This window comes from Hippoglossus hippoglossus, chromosome 1, assembly GCF_009819705.1.
Source record: "Hippoglossus hippoglossus isolate fHipHip1 chromosome 1, fHipHip1.pri, whole genome shotgun sequence".
Classification (NCBI taxonomy): domain Eukaryota; kingdom Metazoa; phylum Chordata; class Actinopteri; order Pleuronectiformes; family Pleuronectidae; genus Hippoglossus; species Hippoglossus hippoglossus.
The window spans coordinates 25,125,325-25,151,008 of record NC_047151.1 but is presented as its reverse complement, the minus strand read 5'-3'; the positions used below and the strand labels follow the sequence as shown (position 1 = coordinate 25,151,008).

Below are 25,684 nucleotides of genomic sequence, written 5' to 3'. Positions count from 1 at the left end.
AGAGGAAGAGGAGGAGGAGGAGGAGGAGGAGGAGAGGCCTGAGAGTCAAGTACATTTGCTTTCGTGCTCCCTGATGTGAAATTACACACAAACTGCTGCTGGTCAGTGTTTGTCAGTGTTTGAGGAGCAGATGGTGGCGATGGAGACGCCCTGACGTCACACACATCATCATTAATCACACACACACGTTCATGGACAGAGAACAAAGTGTAAAAGCTGAAGATGAACCAAGGTTCTGGTGCAACAAACACTTTTACAGAACAAAGACGATGAATGAGAATTATTTTTGCATTCAGAGGATTTTAAGTCTGGATTTGTTCGGCAACATTTTATGTTTTCTGTGTTTTAAATCAAAATCAAAAATAACTTTCCTCATTCTGTGCAAAGGAAGTCTAGAAAGCCAATGAGTCTTCAGCTGCTGGAGTTAGAGACAAATCACCTGCAGATCTTCCAATAATAATAATAGTAATAATAGTAATAATAGTAATAATACTTGTACAGAGCTTTTAACAAGGCTCAACGATGAATCATTGGATTAAAAAACACATAGAAAGCAGATCAAATATAAATATAAAATACACATCATAATCAAACATTACAAATAACGGTGCTGTGTTTCCCTGTTGAGCTGCATTTCGAAGGATTTTAACACAAAAGGGATTTTTACACCCAAAATGTTTTAACTATGGACAAAATAAACTGCCGCTCGTCTAACTTGCAGAGCTGAAGTATCTTGTATCATGAATTAAGATTTGTCTTCATATTCATATGGACTTTTGATAATTGTTTGATTTTAATTTAGCTTAGTTTTTATAAGATAAAGCTAAATACATTTGTTGAATTTGTATCAGCGGTGGAAATAAACGAAAAACATACGATTACAGATTAAAAGCATATTTAATTTCCCATCCATTTTAAAACAGACTTTAAAATATAAAATCTTTATTTTATGACTTAAAATGTATTCTCTGTTAAATCTGCCCTTTTCCCAGGCCCCTGCTGGAACATGCCCCAAATGAATGGAGTATTTCTCTGCACCTACAGGGTCTATGTGAATGATCTTGGTATCAAGCAGCTGTAACACAAATCCTCCAGCTCCAGTTGTGTTATTAGATTGATTTATTTTGTGCAAACTTGGTAATTGCTTCCTAAAAGTTAGTGACTGAAACTGTTTATCTGTCACACTTTCACTGACCCTCCTCAGCACTTACCGGCAGATGTGTTGAGACGCTAATGATTATAAACTTGTCATCGCCAATGATTGACCATCTGTGTGTGTGTGTGTGTGTGTGTGTGTGTGTGTGTGTGTGTGTGTGTGTGTGTGTGTGTGTGTGTGTGTGTGTGTGTGTGTGTGTGTGTGTGTGTGTGTGTGTGTGTGTGTGTGTGTGTGTGTGTGTGTGTGTGTGTGTGTGTGTGTGTGTGTGTGTGTGTGTGTGTGTGTGTATGTGTGCCTCATCATGGACTCTGGTCCACGCAAGCATCTGCTGTACTCCACTCGCCTCCACCCGCAGCACACACTCCATTATCCCCCGGCACAGTGTGTGTGTCAGCGCTGCAGGTGTCACATTAAGGTGATGGGTTTAATCATCAGTTCAAGCCAAGGCCTGCCCTCCTCACACACTCACATGTGACTGTGTGTGTGTGTGTGTGTGTGTGTGTGTGTGTGTGTGTGTGTGTGTGTGTGTGTGTGTGTGTGTGTGTGTGTGTGTGTGTGTGTGTGTGTGTGTGTGTGTGTGTCTGTGTGTGTGTGTCAGGCTGCCGGTAACTGCCAGGTCAGTTTGTAGTTGAGCTGGGACTGGAGCTGGAGTGTGTGTGTCTGACTGTGTGGTGTTACTGCTGGGATTTTAAGGTGTTTCTACACAGTCAGATTGTGAGTCGGTCTGATGAGACTCTCATTGCTCAGGTGTTAGACTCAGCAGCTGTGTGTGTGTGTGTGTGTGTGTGGTTGTGCTGTATTTCTAAGTGTGTGTGAGGTTGTGTTTGTGTATTTTTGTGAACACTGAGGATGTCTAACTCCACCATCAACTTCTACGCCCTGTCTCAGTCCTTCAGCTCCTCTGATATTATTGTGATAGCAACCTACTTTCTTCTCAACATCGCAGTCGGCATCTGGGTAAGAGTCAGAGCTGTGTGTGTGTCTGTGTGTGTGTCGGTGTGTGTGAGTGTAACACTGTTCTCTGTCAGTCGTCATGCAGGGTGAGCAGGAACACCCTGAGTGGATATTTTCTGGCTGGACGGGACATGGCCTGGTGGCCGGTGAGTGAGTGTTTGTATCTGATGATCTCGTCTGGTGTCGTGTTCGTGAATGAAGCAAAAACTGTCGGGACCAAATGACTTCTATGCTAAAAAAAAATGACTAATAAATCATTTACCAGTATGAATCAACTTGTTGTTGCCAGTTTGTAGAAAGTCCTCCTCAACAGTCTGCTTGAATTACATTTACAAATGTAGCTCAACTACAATATCACACTGTTCATTCATACAATGAGTTGAACCAGGTGTTGTCATGTGGGCAAGATTTAGAAATGAAGCGAGAACAAGAGTGAATGTGTTTGAATGTTAAACCTACACGAAAAGGATTCAAACAAATACTGTAATTCGTTTTTATTCAATTCAAGTATATTTGAGTATATTTTTCTGATAAACTGACGAAATACCGGCACCTGACTGCAAATATCGTTAAGCAGATGAATGTATATTAGTGATTCTGATATAAATATTTGGCAAAAAGTTGAGCATAACAACAGACAGACTACTGGAGTCAGATACAAATACAAATATGTCAAATGAATCGTTCTTACTGTTTACATGTAGTTTTTGCGTTCTGCTACTTTACTAAAATTCAAATGTAAAGTATTGTAGTTTTTACATTTAGATTGAGATACGATAAAAACATATGATAAGTTGAAATATGAAATACGATATATCGTTTAAGATTAGATGAAAGTTTTTCCAGAACAAAACATTTTAAAAAGTATCTGTTGTCAAAGTTTCTGATGTCTACGAGTTGTTCCACTAGAAATAAATTTCCCTCTAAATTTCTCGAACAATTTCATTTGAATTTCTGTCCCAAAGACATGTTTTTTTAAATCCAATAATTCACAAAATGAAAACACAAAAAAAAACCTCTGTGACTCTTTGAAGGGACACAAACTACAGGTTGAGAACCACTGGACTAAACTATCTGTGGATGAAGTCATTGAAAGTAACTTTATCAAAAATAAAGTATCACAGGCCTAAGATACTATTATTATTCTTCTGACCGTGTACCCAGATTTTTGCTTCTGATACTTAGACTTGTAGCAGAGTATTTATTTGATGTCATATTGGTACTTGAGGTAAAGTTCATGTTTCCTGTCCATCAGATCGGAGCGTCTCTGTTCGCCAGCTCAGAGGGATCAGGGCTGTTCATCGGTCTGGCCGGGACTGGAGCTGCTGGAGGCATCGCTGTCACTGGCTTTGAATGGAACGTGAGTTCAAACACACACACACACACACACACACACACACACACACACACACGGGACGTTATGAAATATGTCTAACTGAAGACATTGGAGTCAAATGGAATGAAGCAGATCAGGTCTGATGATCCATCTAATCCACCTTTTGTGCCGAAAAAACAACAACATGCAGCTTCAATGACTAATTTACTTTGATATATAAAAAGAAAATATATGATGAGAGCATTGCAATAGATACTTTACCAAACTAGCAAGGAGATAAAACTACTTAGAGTTTGTGCAGCTGTAACAGACAACCAGCAGCAGGGGGCAGCAGCAGAACTCTATAAAAGACATCCAGAGGTTTTAGGTGGTGAAGTGAAGAATGAGTCAGAACCAGTGTCAAGGTTCATTCATTTCTTATAAAGAGTTCAATGTTTTTTTAGCTTAGGTTGAACAGAGAGATGATTTATGATTGATTGATTGATTGATTGATTGATTGATTGATTGACGGGTCATTCTCCTTTTCCTCTTTCAGGCGACCTATGTGCTGTTGGCGCTGGCCTGGGTGTTTGTGCCTGTCTACATCTCCTCAGGGGTTAGATTGCACCCACACACACACACACAAACACACACACACACACACACACACACACACACACACACACACACATTGGTGCATGTCTGCTTGTTAAGGCTGGTTCAGCAGACAAGAATTCCCCGCCTTGAAAATTCCCCAACAGGGTGTTACACCACAAACACACACACACAGTCTAGTCTTCTCATAATAAGGTCATCAATTTATGTTTGCTCTTTGTTGTATTAAGTGTGAACACATCAAACATATCCACTGTCACCTTCCTCTCACTGCTGGATCATGTGATCATGTCTCTGAGCTCTGGTTCTCACGCGTGTTCAGATCGTGACGATGCCGGAGTACCTGGGTCGTCGTTTCGGAGGAGAGAGGATCAGAACCTACCTGGCTGTCCTCTCGCTGCTGCTGTCCGTCTTCACGAAGATATCAGTACGACAATCACACACACACACACACACAGAAACACAAAATAAAACAGCACAACCCTGTCTGCCACTGACTGTTGTGTTTCCGCCACCAGACGGACCTGTACTCTGGAGCCTTGTTTGTTCAGGTGTGTCTGGGATGGAACCTCTATCTGTCCACTGTCCTCATGCTGGTGGTCACTGCACTCTACACTATAGCAGGTACACAAACCACTACGACATAATGTTTGTGCGTCGGTTTTGATCACATCACAGAACCTTTTTTGCATGTGCACAACTTATATTTTGTAGATAAATCACTACCAAGCAAATAATAATACTACAAGCGCAAATAAGAATCTGTTCTGTGCAGAATACACAGTAGTATTAGTATTTGTATCCATCCATGCACTCAGTAACCTCACTCACTCAGTTCTACTCTGTCGCTCTTTGTCGAATTCACAGTTTTATGAATTTAAAACAATGGACACTTTGTTTCTTGTTCTTTTTTTTTATATCTTTCCACGCGCTTGCTCAACCTTTTCTCTCCAATCCAGTGATTTGTAGTATAAGTTCTTATTTAAATCTTTTGTAAAAATAATTTCTGCACAGAATCTCATTTGTGTGTTTTTCCTTGATCTATCCCATCGCACATACAGTTTCACCAACAGGATCACATGCTCTTGTGAACAGCCACATCTATTTTGCCTGCTTGTGTGTAAGTTTAGATGCATGATCAATAAATGCTTCTTTTCAGGGGGTCTTGCTGCCGTCATCTACACAGACACTCTGCAGACAGTCATCATGATCATAGGAGCGATAATCCTGACAATCACTGGTATGCACACTTCAATCCTTCAAAGGCAAACATCTGCAGTTTTTAGTATCATACGGATATGTGTAGTTGGGAGTTGTGCTTTGATCCACAGCCTTTAACAAGATCGGGGGGTACAGTAACCTGGAGCGTGTGTACAGCATGGCGGTGCCCAGTAAGATCATTCCCAACAGCACGTGCCACCTGCCACGCGAGGACGCCATGCACCTGTTCCGGAACGCCGTCACCGGAGACCTGCCCTGGCCTGGCATGACGCTGGGCCTCACCATACTGGCGACCTGGTACTGGTGCACTGACCAGGTACATCTACGAAATACACATCAGAGACAATACACACGTGTCTTGAGGTGCAGTTTCCACCAGTGACCATTATGGACCAAAACCTCGATTTAAGTGGAGTGAAAAACGTTCTCTCTGAAAACACATGAAACTAGAATTACAGCCCCGAGGTTGTTTGTCTCCACCAAGCAGAGTAATTTCAGTCTTCATCCATTTTCCTCCAGACTCACGTGTGTTCACTGCGACCTTTGACCATTTCCATCTGTAGTCTTGGTTGTTTATTAGTTTTTGACTCAACTTATAAAATCTAGGATTGCAGTAACACATGTTTTACCCACTAAGATTGACTTAAGTACTGCATCTATGTACAGTAAATAGTCAAAATACCACAAGAATACTATAAAATAACATGGAAGCTCTATTTATTTAGCATATTTGTAAAATAAATGGAAAGTGAGGCCATCAAAGTTTTCTGTCAACTGACTGTGGCCTCTGAAAATCTCTGAACCTGCTCAACGACAATAAATATGGCAGGTCAAAGTTGAACCAGATGTTTCCACACATTGTTTATGAATAATCTTAGTTTGTGTCTTTGTTTGTCCTCAAAATCATTTCTGTCAAATCTGTGTTGAGATTTTTTAAACTACATTTTCCAATTTCAAGTGTAATCTTTCAATGTTATCTTGGATTTTTGGTTTTGCTCATACTACTAATATCAGACTCCATTCTGTTAAAGTGAAAAGAGAAAAGTTAATCTCCAGCTCCAGCAAAACCCAACACCAGGCTTCAAAGATCCTTTCAGAAACCTACAACTAGAATCATATATTTTCTCTGAGGCGAAAGCAGACATAAAATACCTCACTGAACTCATACACATTCATTAACTCATCGTTCTTGAGGATTTCCAGATCACATGTCTGGGTGCAGATGCCGTTGGCGTCTTGAGTTATAGACCTTCACTGTCAGACATAAGGATTTTCCTGATGTGTCGAGACTGGTGCTGCTGCTGACTCATCTTTAACTGGTGTTTAATCTGATCTGTTTGAGGCAACAACGGAGAAAACAGTCCGACTTTTTATTTACAACATTCACTTTTAGTCCCACATCAGTGTTAAACATCGAATACACCTGGTGTCCACAACAACATCTGCCTCACACGTAAAGCAAGCAACACGGTAGCTTTACCCTCGCACCATCAGTAACCACAGTGGAACCAACACCCAGAGCCTGACGCTCATATCAGCGGGAAAACATCAGCTGATTGTCACATCTGTGTGTGTTTGATATGGAAAAATATTACAGCGTGAAATTCTGAAAAGGGAAAGAAGCAGATTTAAACTGGAAGCGCTCGTTCAAAGGATTCCCTACAAGGCTGAAGTGCCGTGTTTGGTAGAGAAGAAGCTGCCCAAATCTAGTATGGTGCCGTTTATCATCTACAAAATATGCTTCTATTAAATCTTAGACTCTGTTCAGACCTGGTGTTATAATCTGTCCTGAAAGATCGGATCTCAGTTCAGGCCTGGACACATCGAAATGTGTCCCTCAGACCATATTGGGAGCTGCTCTGCGACGCATTATTTCCGCTGTTTGAACGTAAATGTGTCACTTGTGAAGAACCACAGAATCAGCTGACGTCACAATATCACCACATCACAATCTGGACTTTTTCTTAAATTGGTAAAAATCTTTCTTCACAGCAGCACGAGATTCATCCAGCCCCTCCTGACTCCTCCCTCTCGCCGACACACAAACACAGCGACATTGGACACATCTCTAAACTCAGAATGGGTAAAAACAACATCATTTGGTCTAAACAAATACAAATGACTGGTTATTTGCACATAGGGCAGTGAAGTGAGATCAGACCTTAACTCCAGGTCTGAACAGGGCCTTGGAAACAAGATGCCTAAATGACTTGATTACTAAATTTTGAGAGATGCATTGTAAAAAAAAAAAAGTGTCATGCATTTGTTTGGAAAGTTAATTTCCTCTCAGATCAGTAACATCCTCTGAAACACTTTATCAGCCGGACGCCACTGAAAGCATCCGGTCTGAAAACCTTTCACCGGGAAGAAATAGTTTGGAAGGACAAGTCATTAATTTACAGGCAAAACCTCTTAACAACACATCATCATATCAGATTCATAAATCTTAACAGTCAAAATTCCCAATTAAATAGCTTAGCCTCAGGGTTTAAAACAGGAAGTGACATGCACGCCTGAGATAGGAAGGATTCCACAGTGAAGAGTCACCAGTTGCGTAGCAGGAAGTCTTTATGAACAAACGTCCGTGTGTCCACAGGTCCTCTGTTCTAACTAGCAGCCTTGTTATTTTGAGTCGCTTTCTTCTGCGACCCTCCTCCTCGTGCCCTCAAGTGTCTGAAATTGGTCAGTTTTGAGAGAGAAACTCCTAGTGGCCCTGATGGGTTGGGTGGCGGCTGTGCCGAGGATTGGTCCGTCTTCCTGTAACCCGGGCTGGGGCGTCGTGGCGACCGGCTGGACCGCGTCTCTGCCTGCAGCTGGGTCGAATTGGGTTGCATCACTTGACTGTGCCAGTAACGGTGTCCTCCGATCACCGGGCCAGTTGCTCGAGTCGGGCGGTGGTAACTTCCCGGTTTGGCGATGACGACTTTATTTCCTTGCAGTCTTGCATCTCTACCTGGAGATCTAGAGGTCCGGAACAACTAGAAGATCAAAAAGGATACATCATGTTAATCATAGACTGTTTTTTAAAGATGGACAACGTGACAGTTCTCAAAAGTGAAGCCAAAACATCTGGATAGCCCCCTGTTGGCTGTAGTTTACGGGACATGGACCAAACTAAGGTCAATCTTCTGGTACTTTTGGTTTTAATTAATTACTTGAAAAACAGGGTGAAATGACACGATTGACAGCTGAGACTGACTTTGATACCGTGGCTCTACTGAACAATCACTACATGACGTCACCAGCTCAAGATGGCCATCACCTGTATCCAGATTTTTTTTGGCTTCATTTTTGCACAACGGGACATTTGGTTCTATAATTCTTTTAGGTGCTACATGTATAAAGTTAATAGTTATGACTGTTTCTGTTTCTCTGTGTTTAGGTTATTGTACAACGCTCCCTGTCTGCAAAGAGCATGAGTCACGTGAAGGGAGCATCGATCCTGGCCGCCTATCTGAAGATGCTGCCCTTCATCTTCATCATCCTCCCCGGCATGATCAGCCGAGCGCTCTATCCGGGTGCGTGCACACACACACACACACCTCAGTGGACAATCACACACATTTTAATTAGGAGAAATCATAGGACGTGTTGAACTGTGAGGAGGTGGTGGCTTAGCACACCCTTTTTCAGACGAGTTGGAATAAATGCGTGTGACACATTTTCCTGTACAGGGAGTGTCACTGAACATGTTCTAACTGCAACTGACAATTAACAGGTAATCTGGTGATTATTCAGTCTCTTTCAGTTCATCTATTTATCATTTAGTTTATAAAATGTGTGGGGAAACAGTGGAAAATAGGGTTAGGGTTAGGGTTAAGGGTTAGGGTTAGCTTTAACTCCTTATACTTTGCAGTTCACTTGTTTTCTGGCTCATTTAATCAACTAAACATTTTGCTTCAACAATAAAAAAGTATTTTTCAATCAAACTTTGATTAGACAGAAAAAGAAGCGAATATAAACTTTCTGATTGTCGGCCATTGCTCACTTCTCCTATGTGCCTGTGTGGTGAGGGGTGACCTTGTCTGCGGAGCTGCTGTGATTGGCGGATGAGGGCGGCGCTGTCCTCCGATTGACTGGGGTCTCGCAGGTCCAGCATACTCTGGGATAGGCGGGCCATCATGTTGACCCCGTCTCCGTGCCGATGTCCGTGACCCGAACCCGTCGAAACTCCGTTTATCAGCGGGTCGATTGGCTCCTGCGGGGAATCGTAAAACTCCTCCTCCGACACAGTGGAAGCACTTGAAGGATCATCGTTGGTCGCTCGGTCACAGATGACCTTGGTGCTGTCTTGGCTGCCCTCGTCGTTGCTGCCGGAGTCCCCGTCCATGTTCTTTGATGTCATGCGTCCACGGCCTAACGTCAGCTCCGCCTGGCTTCTCCTTTTGCTCAAAGAGTCATCTTGACTTTCCAGTTGGTCCATTTTAATAAGAGTCACCTGCGGTTGTCCAGGCTGCTCTGAAGTGGATGGGTCCAGGACCAGCTGCAGGGTGCGGCGTTTAGGAACAGGAGGTGCTGGGGTTTGTGTCTCTGGAGTTTGTTTAGCGCCATCTGTTGGCTGTGAATCAGCAGTGACGCCAGGTGATGATTTAGGAGTGTGTTGATTTGGGTTGTGTGTGTCCTGTGTGTGGGGCGGCTGAGGGGCCACACTGGAATCAGTTTGGTCTTTGTTGGGAGGAGCGTTTGTTTTTTCTTTGACTTGTTTGCTGGTTGTGTTCACAGGAGTAGAGGCTTCTGGACTTGTATTCCCAGAGGGCTTTTTGGTTCTTTCTGCTGCGTTTGCATCCCGACCAGGAGCAGGCTCCTCAGGCTCGGGTTTCATTGTCAGCGGTGAGCTGAAGCGTATAGCCCGGCTTACATCAAACCTCTCCGACCTCTGTAGATGAACCTGATTGGCCCGTTTTTCATCCCTGATGTTGATAAAGCCTATCACGTCGCTCGGTGGGTCAGGATCTGGCCAGGTGGGCAGGTATGGGATCATGTATGCTTTCTCCAGATGGGCTAATCCTGGGTGTAATGGCGGTTCTTCGATAACCTGCTTGAGACGCACTTTCTTTATTTTTAGCCCCGTGGGATTTGCAGAGTTTGAGTTCTTGTCTGAGGGGGCTGGACTGTGGGCTCCCGTGGTAACCAGGGAGTATTTGGGATTGATGAGCTTCCTTGCAATAGCAGCTGACACAGGAACAGGAGCCACCTCGGGCAGCGGGTCGGGGATGGGTTCGTCCACCATGGGAACCTTGTTGAGAGACACGCCTCTGGACACGAGGTAAAGGTCCTGAAACTGTAGGTCCAACGTCTCCACCGCCTGTCCTGTGATCACGGTGATGAGGTTACGGTCCAAACGAGAGGACGACCAGGTGAAGCTGCAATAACACAGAGATGGAAACATAAGTTCACAGCAGTGATTCAACCATTAGGTTTAATCATTACACCAGACTGTGCACTGAAGTCATGCAGCATATAGTGCCCTTTGTACATATCACAAGATGGTTTTCCTTTAATTTCCTGGTAGAATAAGGCATAAAGTCAATGAGAACATGCAGAAATCTTGGTAAATAGATGACAAAGTTTCACCTTTTAAGTAAATATTCATGCTCCATGCTTTGTAAAGATTTAGTGGTGTCAATTTTCTTTGAAGCATTGTCCAAAACGCGTTAAATCAGATACACTCACAGGTTTTAAATCAGTGTTTCTGGGCTGGTTGTGGGTGGGGGGGCTATTGACGTGCATTGCTGTGAGATTTCATCCATTGCTTTGGGCACTCAGGGTTAAGGGGTTACAAAAAGCTAGATCATCTTATTAGCATATCTCCTTGAAGCTCAGTGTTTGTCTCCACCAACTCCTGAGGGAAGTATCTGGGCCATAATCTGCTGAATGCTCCACATTGTTCCACAACCATTTGCTTTCTGCCGTTTGGTGCTTGCTCAATTCTGCAAAGTGAGTTTATCTGAGACTTGCTGAGAACAATGAGAAAGACCCTAGACTGTAACTCTGTGGGCCAGAGAAACAAAACAATGAGCTAAAAGACAACAAAGAGGCAACTCGAGGCTTATCTCTCAAAGTGACCTCCTTTCAGGTTACAAACACTCACCTTCATGTGTTGCCAATGATAAAATAGGTGCAGCTTTAGATGCTCAAATAAACAATACGGAGACATTCACCACATTCTGTTCAGTAGACTTCTCACCTGTATGAACCAGAGATGGCTCTGTCTCCATCGACCAGGAGAAACTTCTGGCTCAGCGACCCACGCACCTGCTGTGCCGACCGAGTGAAGAACTCCACGCCTCCGCAGCAGCGCACACGCAAATTCTACACACACACACACACACACATTCATGTAGAGTTAATGCTGTGCACACAAAGGCCTACTTGGGGATTTGGTACCGACAGGAGGAGGTATTTTACTGAATAAAAGGGAAATAAAGGCAGCAAGAACATGGGGAGGCAGAAAATAATTAGTTTTGTTGTTGCCCAAGAGCAGCTCATCTCTATCAACACCACTAGAACTTCAAATTGACTAACTCTACAGGTTAGAGCATGGTCTGTATCTGTGTATGTGCATGCTTGCTTGACACACCCTGCAGTGTTTGTCTTCGGGCCTGTGATAAGGGTGTGGTGCCAGGCCGAGCGTTACCTCGCAAGTAAATGTTCTGTGCGATATCTCACAGGAGACACCAACTATGGAAGTCGTGAATTCTCATAATAAGGGAGATGGCAGATAAGAAAGAAGCTGAACGAGTGGGGGATCTCTGTGGGTAAAGAGGAAGGAGGAAGGAGAAATGAAAGAGAAACAGAAGAAGTGAGCGGCTACATGGTTTGTTTGATCGGCTGCAGCACTGACAGGGAAGCTTTTGTGTGTCTTACTGCCTCCATCCAATTCTTTTGGGTATTATTTTTAATTTTCTGTTACTGCCTCAACCAGTTCAACACAGACGCTCAGCCGGTGGAGAGCAATTTATTGGTGTTCACACCTTACCAAGGCCTGCAGGCGAAAAACCTGTTACACCTCCGTCAACCGTGTGCCCGACTTCCAAATCTTTCCCTTGTATTCAAATATATCAGGAAGGAAATTGGCGTTGGTGCTGGTGCTTTTTTTAAATAACAAGAGAAGCAGTACGACCAGCTCATTCCCCCCCCCCCCGGCTTATGAAAACACCATCTGGGAGGGTGAGTGTGTGTGTGTGTGTGTGTGTGTGTGTGTGTGTGTGTGTGTGTGTGTGTGTGGATATATACCTTTAGATGTCCACGGTGCATATCAGCTCTGCCACACATGTAAAGAAAGCAGGGGACTGCAGCCATGTCGATGATGATGTATACAGGAACTTTGCGTTTATATGCAGCATCAAGCATGTCGCGAAAGATATCCACGTCTGTAAACACATCCATTACCACAGCTATTACCTACACACACACACACAAACACACAAAGGAAAGCACAAATGGTGTTACACGTTTCCTGCTCTGTGAGGGTGGGTTCGATTAATCAACAATATTATATCACATTATATCCTCGACAGGAAGCTGGCCACTTGTGAGAACTGCATTTGAACAATAAGTCAAATCCTCTGGGACAGACAATATTTTCTAACAGTCCTGAAACTAAATGCCCCATAAAGAGACTTCTAGAAACAAACCGTTTGTTTTCGCAGAGCGGTGATAAATTGTTACGCGTCTGGACGGTGCGTGTTCGACAGAATGGGACGTTTCACACAGCGCTGCCTGTTCACTCTTCACATGACCCAGTTTGGAGATTAAAACTGCAGAAACTGATTTGAAGTTGAGGCCAAAGATAAAAAAAAGATAATTTGGTTGAGCCTGGATGTTATTGTCGTCTACCGCGACTTTCCTCTGAAACCAACTATCAATAAACTCGTTCACATGGACACCAATATCAGGATATTAACCAGATTATGAAAGCTTTTGCTAAATTAAAAAGGAGAACACTCAAAATGGAGCACGGCAGCATCGAGCATTTAACTATTTCAGGTTGGGATTTTAATATCCTGGAGGGAACTTCAAACATATGACGTAGTGGAAGTAATGTTGACATGAAGACTTTGATCCTGAACTCATGTAAACTTCATAATCATGTCATATAATCCTAATCTAAATAAGGTCAACAGTTGAAATATTGGTGTCATTGATCAGTGGCTTTGTAAATCACAATGAAGTTATGGTAGAAAACTAAAAGGTTACAGAAGATAAGATGCAATAATTAATAGTGCATAATCTTTAAAGGGTGAGAGTCATGCACAGAGCGCTGGCATGTAGCATGTTCAGTGACGTCGGAGAATTCTTTCCCACTGGCGTGACAAGATCAGACTTGTGATAACTTGGCACACGTAGGAGAAGTCGAGAAAGGGAAGTAGGTTCGTGAGACAGAGGCAAAGAATGATATGCAAACGGTTCAGTAAAATGTAAATCTGACAGAGACACGGGATTGAATTCAATCCAGGGAACTTCATAGGTGTCAGTGGTGTGATCAAAACAACCAATCTGGATTAGTCAGTGATTTGAAATAAGATCATGTAAACAATGAGAGGGAAATGAAAGAGAAAACATTTCATCGTGTGATGTAACTTGACACTTAGGTTCTGCAGGTAACGATTATTTTCATGCCAAAACTTTCACTAAAGCTTTTCATTTAGTGAAAGCGTTTAAGAATTGTTGATTCAAACTGATCTTATTTGATCTGATCCCTCTATTTTCCTCCACTCGTGCTCTTTGGTCTTATTCTCACTTTATCTACGTGTCTGGTGTTATTTCTTCTTTGTTACGTTGTCAAAAATAATTAATGCGGTTCATTATTTACTGTTTTTACTATTATTTAATTATGTCTGAGTTCCAGCAGTGAAATGTGCTCAGAGACAATTGTCACATTTTCACATACCTTGTTTATGTATAACCGAGACATTGGCAAACCTGAGACTTAAGAAGCTAGAACCAGAAAGAATTTAGTTTTTATGACTTTATAAAATGACCATAAAACCCCGAACTCATGATCAAACTGCTAATCTCTGTATTTCTGTGTATCGTGCCACAAAAGCACAGCTCAGCATGTTTATGTTGTTACGGTGTTGAACTGCAATATAAACTGAGCACCCAGTGAAATAATAGAACCACGATGTCATGTTGTACATTCAGCAGCAGCGCAATAACCTCACTTCCTTAATTCAGATGAGATTTTAACTGTGGTTTCCTTTCGTGCTGACTCAGTGCTGTCGTACAGTTTGGGTGGACCCAGTGTCGTGTTTCTGTATCGGACTATATCACATTATAATGTGCACTGTCCAACACTTTTATAACAATAGAGAAGCCAAATAGAAAGATAATAATTTACAATGCAAAACACCAACACCTGAAACAATACAGAGACAGTGAGCTCTGCAGAACTGTTGAACTGAATGACTCCACAGAGTATTACTGTTTCTGTGAGTGGGGGTGGAGGAACTCACATGTAAAATACTCAATTTAAGTCAAATTCTTGCATTCAAAATCATATTCAAGTAAAAGTACAGATGTATCATCAACAGAATCTACTTAAAGTATCATTAGAAGTACTCAATCTTTTCTTTTTGGGATTAGCTTTTTTATCCAATACGTTAGTCATTAGATAAATAACTATAGTTAAGTTATAGTTGTTAGATAAATGTTGTGGAGTAAACGCTATAATATCCAGTCTGGATTGTAATGCAATGCAACACATGGGGTCAAATTGTACAAATGAAGTACAAGTTATTCAAAGTTGTACTTAAAAAGGTCCAGTGTGTAAGATGTAGGTGAAAGGGATCTAATGGCAGAAATAAAATATAAAATAATCCTAGGAATGTTTTCACTAGTGTGTTTCATCTAAATTGTACAAATTGTTGTTTTCTTTACCCTAGAATGAGCCTTTATATTTAAATACTTTATATTTACATACGTTATATTTACATCAGGAGCGAGACCTCTCTACGGAGGCCGCCATGTTTTTTTTTTACAGTAGCCCAGACTGGACAAACTAAACACCTTTCGAGTTTTTATGACAACGGAAGGTTACCACGTGTTCCCTTGCTGCAACATCACACCTCACCACTAGATGTCACTAAATCCTACACCCTGGACCTTTAAGTACAGAACTTGAGTAACTTTAACTGGTTTCTTTCCATCAGTGGCTTCGGTTTTCTCCACATTACACCACCATCTTCCTCCTCTTCTCACCTTCTGTGCTCCCATGATGCACTTCCTCACCACCTCCTTGATGTGCGTGTGTCCGTCGGTTGGAGGTTGCGTGTACACGGTGACCCGCGTCACCCCCCGGTAAGAGATGGCCTCGGGCCAGCCCAGGTCCAGCTCCACCACGGAGCCCTCGGACCGGTCCGGCCAGTACTGGAGCGACACCTCCCCGTCCCCGGCTTCCTCCCCGGAGCCCGGGGTGATGTTCCCCGGGCCGGGGGTGTCTGGTTTCTGATGGTGCTCGTGCCCGGGCCGGTAAGCCTCCGTCGAGCGCTCTATCCGCTCCAGCTCCGGCTCCGAGAGGAAGTCCCGGACTCCCCTCTGGTGGAGGCAGTCGGTGAAGGCGTCCCGGCCCTTGGTGACCAGCGCCTCCACGGCCAGCCGCTGGTCCTCGCTGTAGAAAAACTCCGGCTTGCTCTCACTCACCCGCCAGTTGACGTGGTGGTCGTCCAGACACTGGACCTGAGAATGAGCCATGACCCCCGGTTGTCCCCCCGGTTGTCCCCCGGTCTGTCCGCAGTCAACCCTAGATCCTCTCTGACCCGGTCTCCACTCGTCCGTCCGCTGGGTCAAACCTCGAGAAGGCGCCGTGGGTCATAACCGTGTCCCGGTGTCCTGGGAACCGCTGTCCTCTGCTCCCCGCCTGGTCGCTCCCTCAGCCCGGGCTCCTGCTCAGTGCTCCTCCGCTCGCACACTCCCTCGCCCAGGTGCTGCCGGAGCTTCCCCCCGCCCAGAGCCACGCCTCTCACCTGACAGCCCGGGGTCCCTGCGGCCGCGGCCCGGTTCAGCTCAGCAGCTGCAGCCGCGGGGCCCGGCAGCCGTGGAGCGAGGCAGGGAGACAGGGAGCGAGGCAGGGAGGGAGGCAGGCAGGGGGGAGTCTGTCTGTCTGCCGGTGAGTCAGCACAACCGGGAACACGAGGTTAAAACAGGACATTAATCCTCGTTTGGAAGTGTTGGAGCTCAGCGTGTGTGACTCAAACTTCTGCGCTGACGAGTCACTTTCCCGGTTCCTTCGTCGGCTTGTCACAGCGGCTCCAACGTGGCTGAGCTTCCCCCCGAAAAACGGAGTCAAAAAAAAAAAAGTGGTAAAACTTCTCCACCGAGTCTCCGCTTCCTCCCGGTCCGGGTTCACAGCGGTTTATCTTCACTTATCTCCCGTGGAAAACGTCCCCTCCTGCGGCCACCGTGAGATGGGAGCTACCGGTGTGTGTGTGTGTGTGTGTGTGTGTGTGTGTGTGGCCCTGGAATGCGGCAACGGAAGCCGATTCCCGGGGACAGACAGGCGGAGTGTCCGGTGGTTGGTTTTGGAGAAAGGGAGGAATCAAACTCCACCCTCGAGCCCGGACAGAGGAACCGTGTTATTCAGTCCAAACCATTAAAAACACACAGACGAGCTTCACTGGCTCCATGTGGGACTTTTTAATTCCATGTCCTGGGGCTCATGTGGTTACTGTGGTTTTATGTGTAATAATGTTAAAGTAGAGGAAATGTTTGCTATTTGTGGAAACTCTGGAAAAAGCACTGAGAATTTATGTCTGGATCACTTTATTGTGACATGAGGATAAAATTAGGTCAGAGAAAAGTGATTCTTGTTGTGAGATTCAATTTTAAATGTCCCGTATCTAACTTTCTAAATGGAATCAACTTGTCCTTGTGACGAGGCTAATGTCCAATGATGACATAACGTACTTTATTACTTTACACTATTATATGATCATTTTTGCAGCACTTATTACCTCAGAATATTATAATCACAGCCTGAATATTTCACGTTTACATTCACACAAAAACAAACACTAAAATATGATAAAATTGGGGTTAGTGTTGCACTAAAATATATAAAAAAGTGATGGACTCACATAAAAACAATAAATTATACAATGAACAGTGAAATAAAAAGGATTATTAGATCATATTTGTCTAATTATAAGTTCAATTCAATTCACTTGGTATGAAATCATGTAAAGTCCTGTATCAGAATGAATGTACAGGTAAACTGCCAAAGGAAGCCATTCTTTGTGGAATAGAATAATATACTAGAATTAAATATCACGTTAAGATGCTTTTACTGCAAAATAACTCATTTATTTATGTATTATCATTGTCTTCTGTTATATACAACATACTGAGAATAGTTTCACTGACCTACAGTGCCTTGCATAAGTATTCACCCCCCTTGGACTTTTTCCCATTATGTACTGTTACTAACTGGAATTCAAATAGACTTAAATAAACTTTTTCCCGTTTGATCAACAAAACATGCATAGTACTTTGGAGGTGCAAAATATATTTTATTGTGACACAAACAATAATGAGAACAAAAAAGTTGACATCTGTTGGGTGCATAAGTATTCACCCCCCTGTGTCAATACTTGGTAGAACCCCCTTTCGCTGCAATTACAGCTGCAAGTCTTTTGGGGTATGTCTCTACCAGCTTTGCACATCTAGAGATGGAAAGGTTTGTCCATTCTTCTTGGCAAAAAAGATGAAGCTCAGTCAGATTGGATGGAGACCGTCTGTGAACCGCAATCTTCAAGTCTTGCCATAGATTCTCTATTGGATTGAGGTCTGGGCTTTGACTGGGCCATTTTAAGACATTAACATTCTTTAATCCAAACCATTCCTTTGTAGCTCTGGCTGTATGTTTAGGGTCATTGTCCTGCTGGAAGATGAACCTCCGCCCCAGTCTCAAGTCTTTTGCAGACTGCATCAGATTTTCTTCAAGGATTTCCCTGTATTTGGCTCCATCCATCTTTCCCTCTATTCTGACCAGTTTCCCTGTACCTGCTGAAGAGAAGCATCCCCACAGCATGATGCTACCACCACCATATTTCACTGTTGGGATGGTGTGCTCAGGGTGATGGGCAGTGTTGGGTTTTCGCCACACATAGCGTTTTGCATTGAGGCCAAAAAGTTCAATTTTGGTCTCATCTGACCAGAGCACCTTCTTCCACATGTTTGCTGTGTCTCCCACATGGCTTCTGGCAAACTCCAAACGGGATTTTTTATGGATCCCTTTCAACAATGGCTTTCTTCTTGCCACTCTTCCATAAAGGCCAGATTTGTGGAGTAGACGACTAATAGTTGTCCTGTGGACAGATTCTCCCACCTCAGCTGTGGATCTCTGCAACTCCTCCAGAGTAACCATGGGCCTCCTGGTTGCTTCTCTGATAAATTTTCTCCTTGTCCGACTCTTCAGTTTGGGTGGACGGCCTCCTCTTGGTAGGTTTGCGGTTGTGCCATATTCTTTCCATTTTCTTATGATGGATTTTATGGTGCTCAGAGAGATGTTCAAAGCTCTGGATATTTTTTTATAACCTAACCCTGCTTCATATTTCTCCACAACTTTATCCCTGACCTGTTTGGTGAGCTCCTTGGTCTTCATGATGCTGTTTGTTCAGTAATGATCTCCAACAAACTCTGAGTCCGTCACAGAACAGGTGTATTTATACTGAGATTAAATTGCAGACAGGTGGACCCTATTTACTAATTATGTGACTTGCAAATGTGACTTGTGAATGCAATTGGTCGCACCAGATCTTTGTTAGGGGTTTCACAGTAAAGGGGGTGAATACATATGCACTCAACACTTTTCAGATTTTTATTTGTAAATAATTGTGAAATCCATGTAATATTTCCCCCCACTTCCAAATGATGCACTATTTTGTGTTGGTCCATTACATAAACTCACGATGAAATAAATTTTAATCTGTGGTTATACCATGACAAAATGTAGAAAAGTCCAAAGGGGGTGAATACTTATGCAAGGCACTGTATATGTTGAAAATGAGCCGGAATTCCACCCCAGTTCCTTCTCAAGCAGAAACAAGAGACGACATGAATTCTGCATGAGTAAAATATTCAGTTTCTCCCTCCGCTCCTGTGTGTAAATGATATTTGACTCGTCTTCATGTTTCAGACACTGTGGGATGTGTCGACCCTGAGGAGTGTGTTCGAGTGTGTGGGGCGGAGGTGGGATGCTCCAACATCGCCTTTCCCAAACTGGTCATTGAACTCATGCCAAGTGGTGAGAACACAGCATCCTGTTTTATTTCCAAGATGTGTCAGTGCTGTGGTGGTTTATTTTGCTTCCTGCGTATATCTGTGCATCATTGTGTGTATGACAGGCCTGCGGGGGCTCATGATAGCGGTGATGATGGCAGCTCTGATGAGTTCACTGACCTCCATCTTCAACAGCAGCTCCACCCTCTTCACCATGGACATCTGGAAGAAACACCGGCCCCGGGCCCCAGAGAAAGAGCTGCTACTGGTCGGCAGGTATATGACACGTGTGTGTGTGTGTGTGTGTGTGTGTGTGTGTGTGTGTGTGTGTGTGTGTGTGTGTGTGTGTGTGTGTGTGTGTGTGTGTGTGTGTGTGTGTGTGTGTGTGTGTGTGTGTGTGTGTGTGTGTGTGGGTGGGTGGGTGGGTGGGCCCACTGATCTGAGAACATCTGTTGGGCTTTAGTGACCTTGAGTTAAAACCCTCTCCGTGCTGTGGAGGGTGAACTTTGACCCCCAGGTTAAATACCGATTTTCCAGTGTGTGGAGACAGTGAACGAGAAGTTGTGTGCATGCTGTTGCAGGATCGTGACGGTGATCTTGGTGGTGGTGAGTGTGGTGTGGATCCCCATCCTGCAGTCGGCCAACAGCGGCCAGCTGTATGTCTACATCCAGTCTGTGACGAGCTACCTGGCTCCGCCCGTCACCGCTGTGTTCACTCTGGCCATCTTCTGGAAAAGGACCAATGAGCAGGTTCGCAGCAAACACACAAACACATGCCTGGTCCACACTTGTGTTACAACTTCTGATATATTAATTCGATTTTTTTCAATAATTAATTCATGGTTTTTGCTGAAAAACACTCATAGATATCAATCCCCTAAATATGCTTGATTTCTTTCATCAAAATCTATGAATTATTCCTGGTAAATAGGTGAAATGTTAAAAAAAACAAAAAGGCCTCACAACATTAAATAAAAGATTCCCATATCCCATCTTTCCACCTAGTGTTTTCATAATCCTGCTGACAAACAGACAGACAGACAGAACCTCCTTTGTGGTAAATTTTGTCAATTTACACCAATAAGAGAGAAACAAGAGAAAGAAGCAGCAGATCCTCACATTTTTGAAACTGCAGCAACTATGAATTATGCATTTTTATTTAATAAATGACTCAAAAAGCTTCTGCAGAGTTTGACAATCAAATCCATTAATCAGCTAATTATCGATGCATTGATTACAGTCAGAAACAGACATGTGCACAAGTTTTTATTAAAGAAAACACACAGAACTAAATTGTATTCCAAATACACAAAGTTTTCTTGAAACCAAACTACTCAGCAGAATATTCTGGAGTTTTGAGGTTTTCCTCTGCGCAGCGTTCTGTCCTTTCTCCCACACTGTACTGGTTTGCAGTTTTATTGGCCTCACATGGGATCCAGCTGAGTGCAAACATCCCTCGCTGCTGGGTGTGAAGTCCACATGCGGGTGGATGTTTGTCTGCACTTTTATGTTTGTGTGTTATGAAGTGCATTGTATGGATTTCCTCGGCATGAATCTGCTGCACTTTCACTGCGAAGGATGAAAGGGATTGTTTCTGTCTGGCAGCAGAGTGCAAGTGAGGGAAAGTGTGATCGGAGGATAAAGATAACACAGCGGTGTTGAATAGATAACAATGTTGTCGTGTGAGTGTGTCTGAGCAAGTAAAGACCAGTCTGCTGCATTGTCAAGATTCATTCCCTGGTTTATTACTAGGGTGTGCCTGCTGTGTGCTGGCCCGCTGCCCAACCCACTGAACTGAAAAGCCTGAAATCAAGAGGCTTCTCGCAGGTTTTTCACAATGAAAGTGTTTCCCCTCTTTTCTCTAATGTAAATATTAACGTCTTTCCAACTCTGGATGAGGCTTCAGTGTCTGCTTACTTTGACTTTTACCTTTTATTCTTACTACAGTTGGTTTACAATGGACTTGGCTGAGAATGCACTGGGATTTTGCAATAGCCCAGAAAATACTGATTTGCTGATAATGCTGGTCAAATAAGGACGTCCCTAGAAATCCTTTCTTGCTAGTGGAAAGAAATGTTGGCCCTTCCACCACTTTGGTCTACAGGGAAATATTTCAACAACTTAGGAATGGATTGAGATAGAATTTGATGCGGAACTTCTTGGTCCCCAGAGGATAAATCTTACTGGCTTTAATGATCCCCTGACTTTTCCTCTTGCAGCAAAGCAGGTTCACATTTTTAGTTTTTAGTGAAACGTCTCAATTTCTATTGGAAGGATTAACATGAAACTCACATGTTGTCCCCCTCAGGATTAATTGGGGTAATTTTGGTGATGCCTTAACTTTTTATTGGCGCAGCAGCCATCTTGGATTTTGGGTCGGTTAGGTTCCCCAGACCTTACTAGTCCAAATTCCGACTTGCGCAGCATAAGCACAATGACGTTGAACCAAATTTAAGCACAGTTTAAATCAATATAGGCTTCTTCTGTTACTCTTGCAAACACCAAACCCATATTCACTGGAGAAGTTGTAAAAATGTTACCTATCTGTTTCTTAAAAATGTTATTGCGCAGGGTCAACTTTTACACAAAAGGCGTGAGCGCTTTGTTTGTGCAGATAAACAGGGTTTAGAGCAAAGAGCTCGAGGAATCTAAAAGGTGTTGACTCATGGGGTCAAAGGTCTCACGTTACTGCTCAGGATGTGTCACATGCAGAGAGCAAACAGTTTAGACGTATTTACACGGGAATACAGTTGTTCTCTTTGAACCAGAGGAGCACGTGTAACTCATAAAATCCTTTCGTAAAACCTGTAATTAGAGTCATTATAGGTTTAGAGCACATATCTAACATGTGTCTTATGATGATCCATTAATCCTAGAAACTACACTTTGGGATTCAATTCCCCCAAATCCTATGTATCTTAAAATCTATATAGATTTATATTGATATAAAAAAAGAACTTAAATTAAACTTAAACTTAATTTATTTACTTTAAACAATTTGTTCAGAGAAATATGTCAAAGACAGAAATGCTTTAAAGGAAAGTGTATAAAGGGGAAAGTGAGAAGAGCAGGGAAGCAGGGGTGTTTGCTCTGAGCGCTGCGACAGGCTGATTGTTTTCTTGCGTCGAACCGCACAGATCACATTCTTTGATGAAAGCTGGAAACAGAACGAGACAGAGAGTTAATTGTGACACTGCTCGTGTGCGCAAATATGCGACGTGACAAAGACGACAGGTTATCACGGTGGGAATGTGAGAGTTTTACGAGTTGAACACGCCCAACGCTGCTCAGACTGAAGCCAAAAATATCAGTATCACTAAATAGGGCATGTAATGTTGTCTGTGTGCGTTAATGTGTGTGTTTGTCTGTGTGTTTTCAGGGTGCATTCTGGGGCCTGATGGTGGGCTTGGTGGTGGGTGTGTGCAGGATGGTGCTGGAGTTTGGGTTCCCTCCTCCCAGATGTGGCATCGTGGATTCAGCCCCTAACGTGCTGCGCAGCGTCCACTACCTCCACTTCGCCATACTGCTCTGTGGCCTCACCGCTATCGTGGTCACTATAGTGTCGCTGCTCACGCCGCCGCCAACCCCGGAACAGGTGTGTACACATGGAGACGGTAAATAACAGAACTGTAAAGCAGGTGAGCTCAGCAGGTTTTCTGTTGATACACCTGCAATGTTATCTCCTAAAAAATAAAACAGGAGAAGAACATGAGGTAAAGAAACAGGCAGCTGGACGTTTCAGAGCAGATTAACTGAAGGTCAGGGTCTACGTTAGAAACCAGTCGCAGGCCGAGCCCATGTAAATCCAAAAGATCAACAGTGAACTACACAAACCAGGCTCATAGTAAAGTAGATGTATTTTTGCGCACGATCGAATGACACGTGAAATGTTCCAGGCTCATTACATCAGGTGACATATTTGTCACATCTGACATGACTCTGACCTGCGTTTGAACTCTGAACACAAACATCAGCCTCTCTGATAGAAAACCATGTTATAGGAGAATTAAGCAAATCTAAAAACACATACGACTCAGTTTTCATCACATTCATCCTGAGACAACAAATAACAATGTCCACCTAAAGGCAGGAAATCCACACTTTTGTATCTGGGGGTTTTCTCTGGTGAATTTCTGGTATTGATTATGAAATATGCACAAAACATCAAATGTAAAATGGAATCACATGAACTCAACATTAAAATGCAATATACATACATGATGAATGATATGACACATCTTACTTGTAGAACCAGTATAGCATTAATGGAACAGTTCAGCATTTTGGGAAACATGCTGGAGAGGCAGGGGTTTATGGCCTACGCTGCAGCCAGCCACCAGGGGGCAATCAAGGGGTTTTGGCTTCACCTTCGGTAGACGTCATGTCATCCATCTTTATACACAACAGGACACATGTTCAGCCTCTTTATATTTGACTTAACTGTCAAATTAAATTGTGTTGCATTTGCTTCCACTTCCGTCTCAGTTGTGTAACCTGACCTGGTGGACAATAACCGAGCAGCCACAGAGAGAAATTCCTCTTCAGAAAGTGTCCTCTGTCAGCCACCGTAGCTCCCAGGGTAAGAGTCTGGATATGAACACCACTCAGGATAAAACCAGCCATCATGTGATGAAGAGTCAACTATGAGTAACTTCCTGTATCTGCTCTGTGTGTGTGTTTGTGTGTGTGTGTGTGTGTTGCTGCTGCAGGCTCCGAGCCAGCTCTGCGGGTGACGTGCGGTCAGCGGGTGCAGGGATTGTGCATCTCAGCAGTGCGGCGGGCGGAGCCGGCTCCAGCTCCCAGAGTTCCCACTCTTAGAGAGAGTGTGTTCTGGTCGAGGTTCTGCTGTGCTAACGCGCTGCTGCTGATCTGCATTAACATCTTTCTCTATGCATACTTTGCCTGAGCGGAGAATTTAACATCTAACATCCTGCTCGTCTGCCAAACAGCAACTGACTTCTCCAGATCCAAGAAGGTGGAGAAACAAACAGATTTTATTGAAGTAGTTGTAGTTTTATATATTTTACATATTTTAAAATAGTAAATACCCAGAGAGCTAAATCCTCACAAACCTCTTCACGTATTAGTTTCCTGATGTATGTTGAGACATTCTTTTATCTACATCTGGATCCACATCTGTGTCACATTACACATAGGGATTGGCAATAATGGAAAACACATGTTCTTTTTAGTTAGTGGAACAAGTCATGAGAAAAAGGTGAAAAGGGTCAAAAATGCACCGTATCACAATGTTTTCAAATCGTGAGCAGCTCAAAAAACACCTTATTATATATACTGTACTTTTACATGTTATGTTTAATATTCGACTTCTGCCCCACTATTAGTTATTTGTTCATAAAACTTCACTCATGTTGTAAACTCTAAATTACTGTGAAGCTCGTGCCAAACTAACATCAATACACGTCTTTGACAAGATAATATAAGAATAATACATTTGTGTTTTAGGTTGAAAGTGACTCATATTTCAATTTCCTTATATTTATATGAATATTGGTAATTATACAGTTGTGTTGATGGCCTTATGTCTTTCGTGTAAGGTTTTGTGAACGTTTAGCTATCGCACTAGTGTTCTATCACAATATTTAACTTTTATATTAATATAAATCTGAATGTGTCTCCCTTTTCTCTACCCTGTCCCCAAATTGTCAAGTGTCAATCATTTAAATGTCTGTTTTCAAAAGTGAAGCTTGAACTCCAGATGCATCCAAATTATATTTAAATAATAATAATAAATTTTACATTTCTATTTTGGTATTACAAATAAGTTTATTGATACTAAAAAGTGTGACAGAAAGTGCCTTGTGTCCCACTAACCTCAAGGCTGAGAAACTCGAATATAGTGTTAACGTTTATTAGTTAAATCCTTGAAAAATTATTAATAAGTACAAACTGCTGGATTGTGAAAAACTCGTCAATTAAAAAGACAAGAACTTGCTCATCAAATGTTTTTTTTCTCGTTATTTCTCTAATAAATCTGAAGATGCATCAGAGCTGCACGTGTTTGTCCACAAATGAAAATGACAGTATCGGATAATATCACTTTTTATTTGAATTCTGTACAGTTTACTTACATTTGCTGAAGAGGAGGTTAGCGGTTTGAGCAATAAGGTAAAACAAACACCACTTTACAGTCAATTCAGGACAGGCTGTGTGTGAAAGGAGGAAATCAGGTCCCAGGACAC

General features: G+C 43.0%; 2 protein-coding genes and 1 long non-coding RNA gene across 4 annotated transcripts; 1 reads left to right on the top strand and 2 right to left on the bottom strand.

The window, feature by feature from the left end:
- Window positions 1-1,824: 1,824 nt before the first annotated feature.
- On the top strand, window positions 1,825-25,436 carry slc5a10 (solute carrier family 5 member 10). Its single transcript, XM_034591523.1, has 15 exons — window positions 1,825-2,113; window positions 2,185-2,256; window positions 3,366-3,470; window positions 3,982-4,041; window positions 4,363-4,467; window positions 4,559-4,664; window positions 5,200-5,280; window positions 5,372-5,577; window positions 8,644-8,779; window positions 19,399-19,506; window positions 19,607-19,757; window positions 20,063-20,231; window positions 22,861-23,076; window positions 23,967-24,060; window positions 24,191-25,436. The coding sequence occupies exons 1-15, from the start codon at window positions 2,006-2,008 to the stop codon at window positions 24,385-24,387; spliced, it is 1,914 nt and encodes a 637-aa protein (XP_034447414.1). The 5' UTR covers window positions 1,825-2,005; the 3' UTR covers window positions 24,388-25,436.
- LOC117765252 lies at window positions 6,618-17,044 on the bottom strand. The gene is made up of 2 exons (XR_004614537.1): window positions 16,681-17,044; window positions 6,618-6,826 (listed from the first exon to the last, which is right to left on the bottom strand). It is a non-coding gene; the product is annotated as an uncharacterized LOC117765252 (long non-coding RNA).
- Window positions 7,297-16,289, bottom strand: LOC117765162 (protein FAM83G). 2 transcript variants are annotated; one of them, XM_034591503.1, is made up of 5 exons: window positions 15,465-16,289; window positions 12,498-12,665; window positions 11,449-11,573; window positions 9,250-10,624; window positions 7,297-8,239 (listed from the first exon to the last, which is right to left on the bottom strand). In XM_034591503.1, exons 1-5 carry the CDS (start codon window positions 15,954-15,956, stop codon window positions 7,868-7,870), a joined length of 2,532 nt encoding a protein of 843 aa, XP_034447394.1. In that variant the 5' UTR covers window positions 15,957-16,289; the 3' UTR covers window positions 7,297-7,867. The 2 variants fall into 2 exon arrangements, with proteins under 2 accessions (XP_034447394.1, XP_034447404.1); XM_034591513.1 differs by having other exon boundaries at window positions 7,301-8,239; window positions 9,282-10,624.
- Window positions 25,437-25,684: the final 248 nt, after the last annotated feature.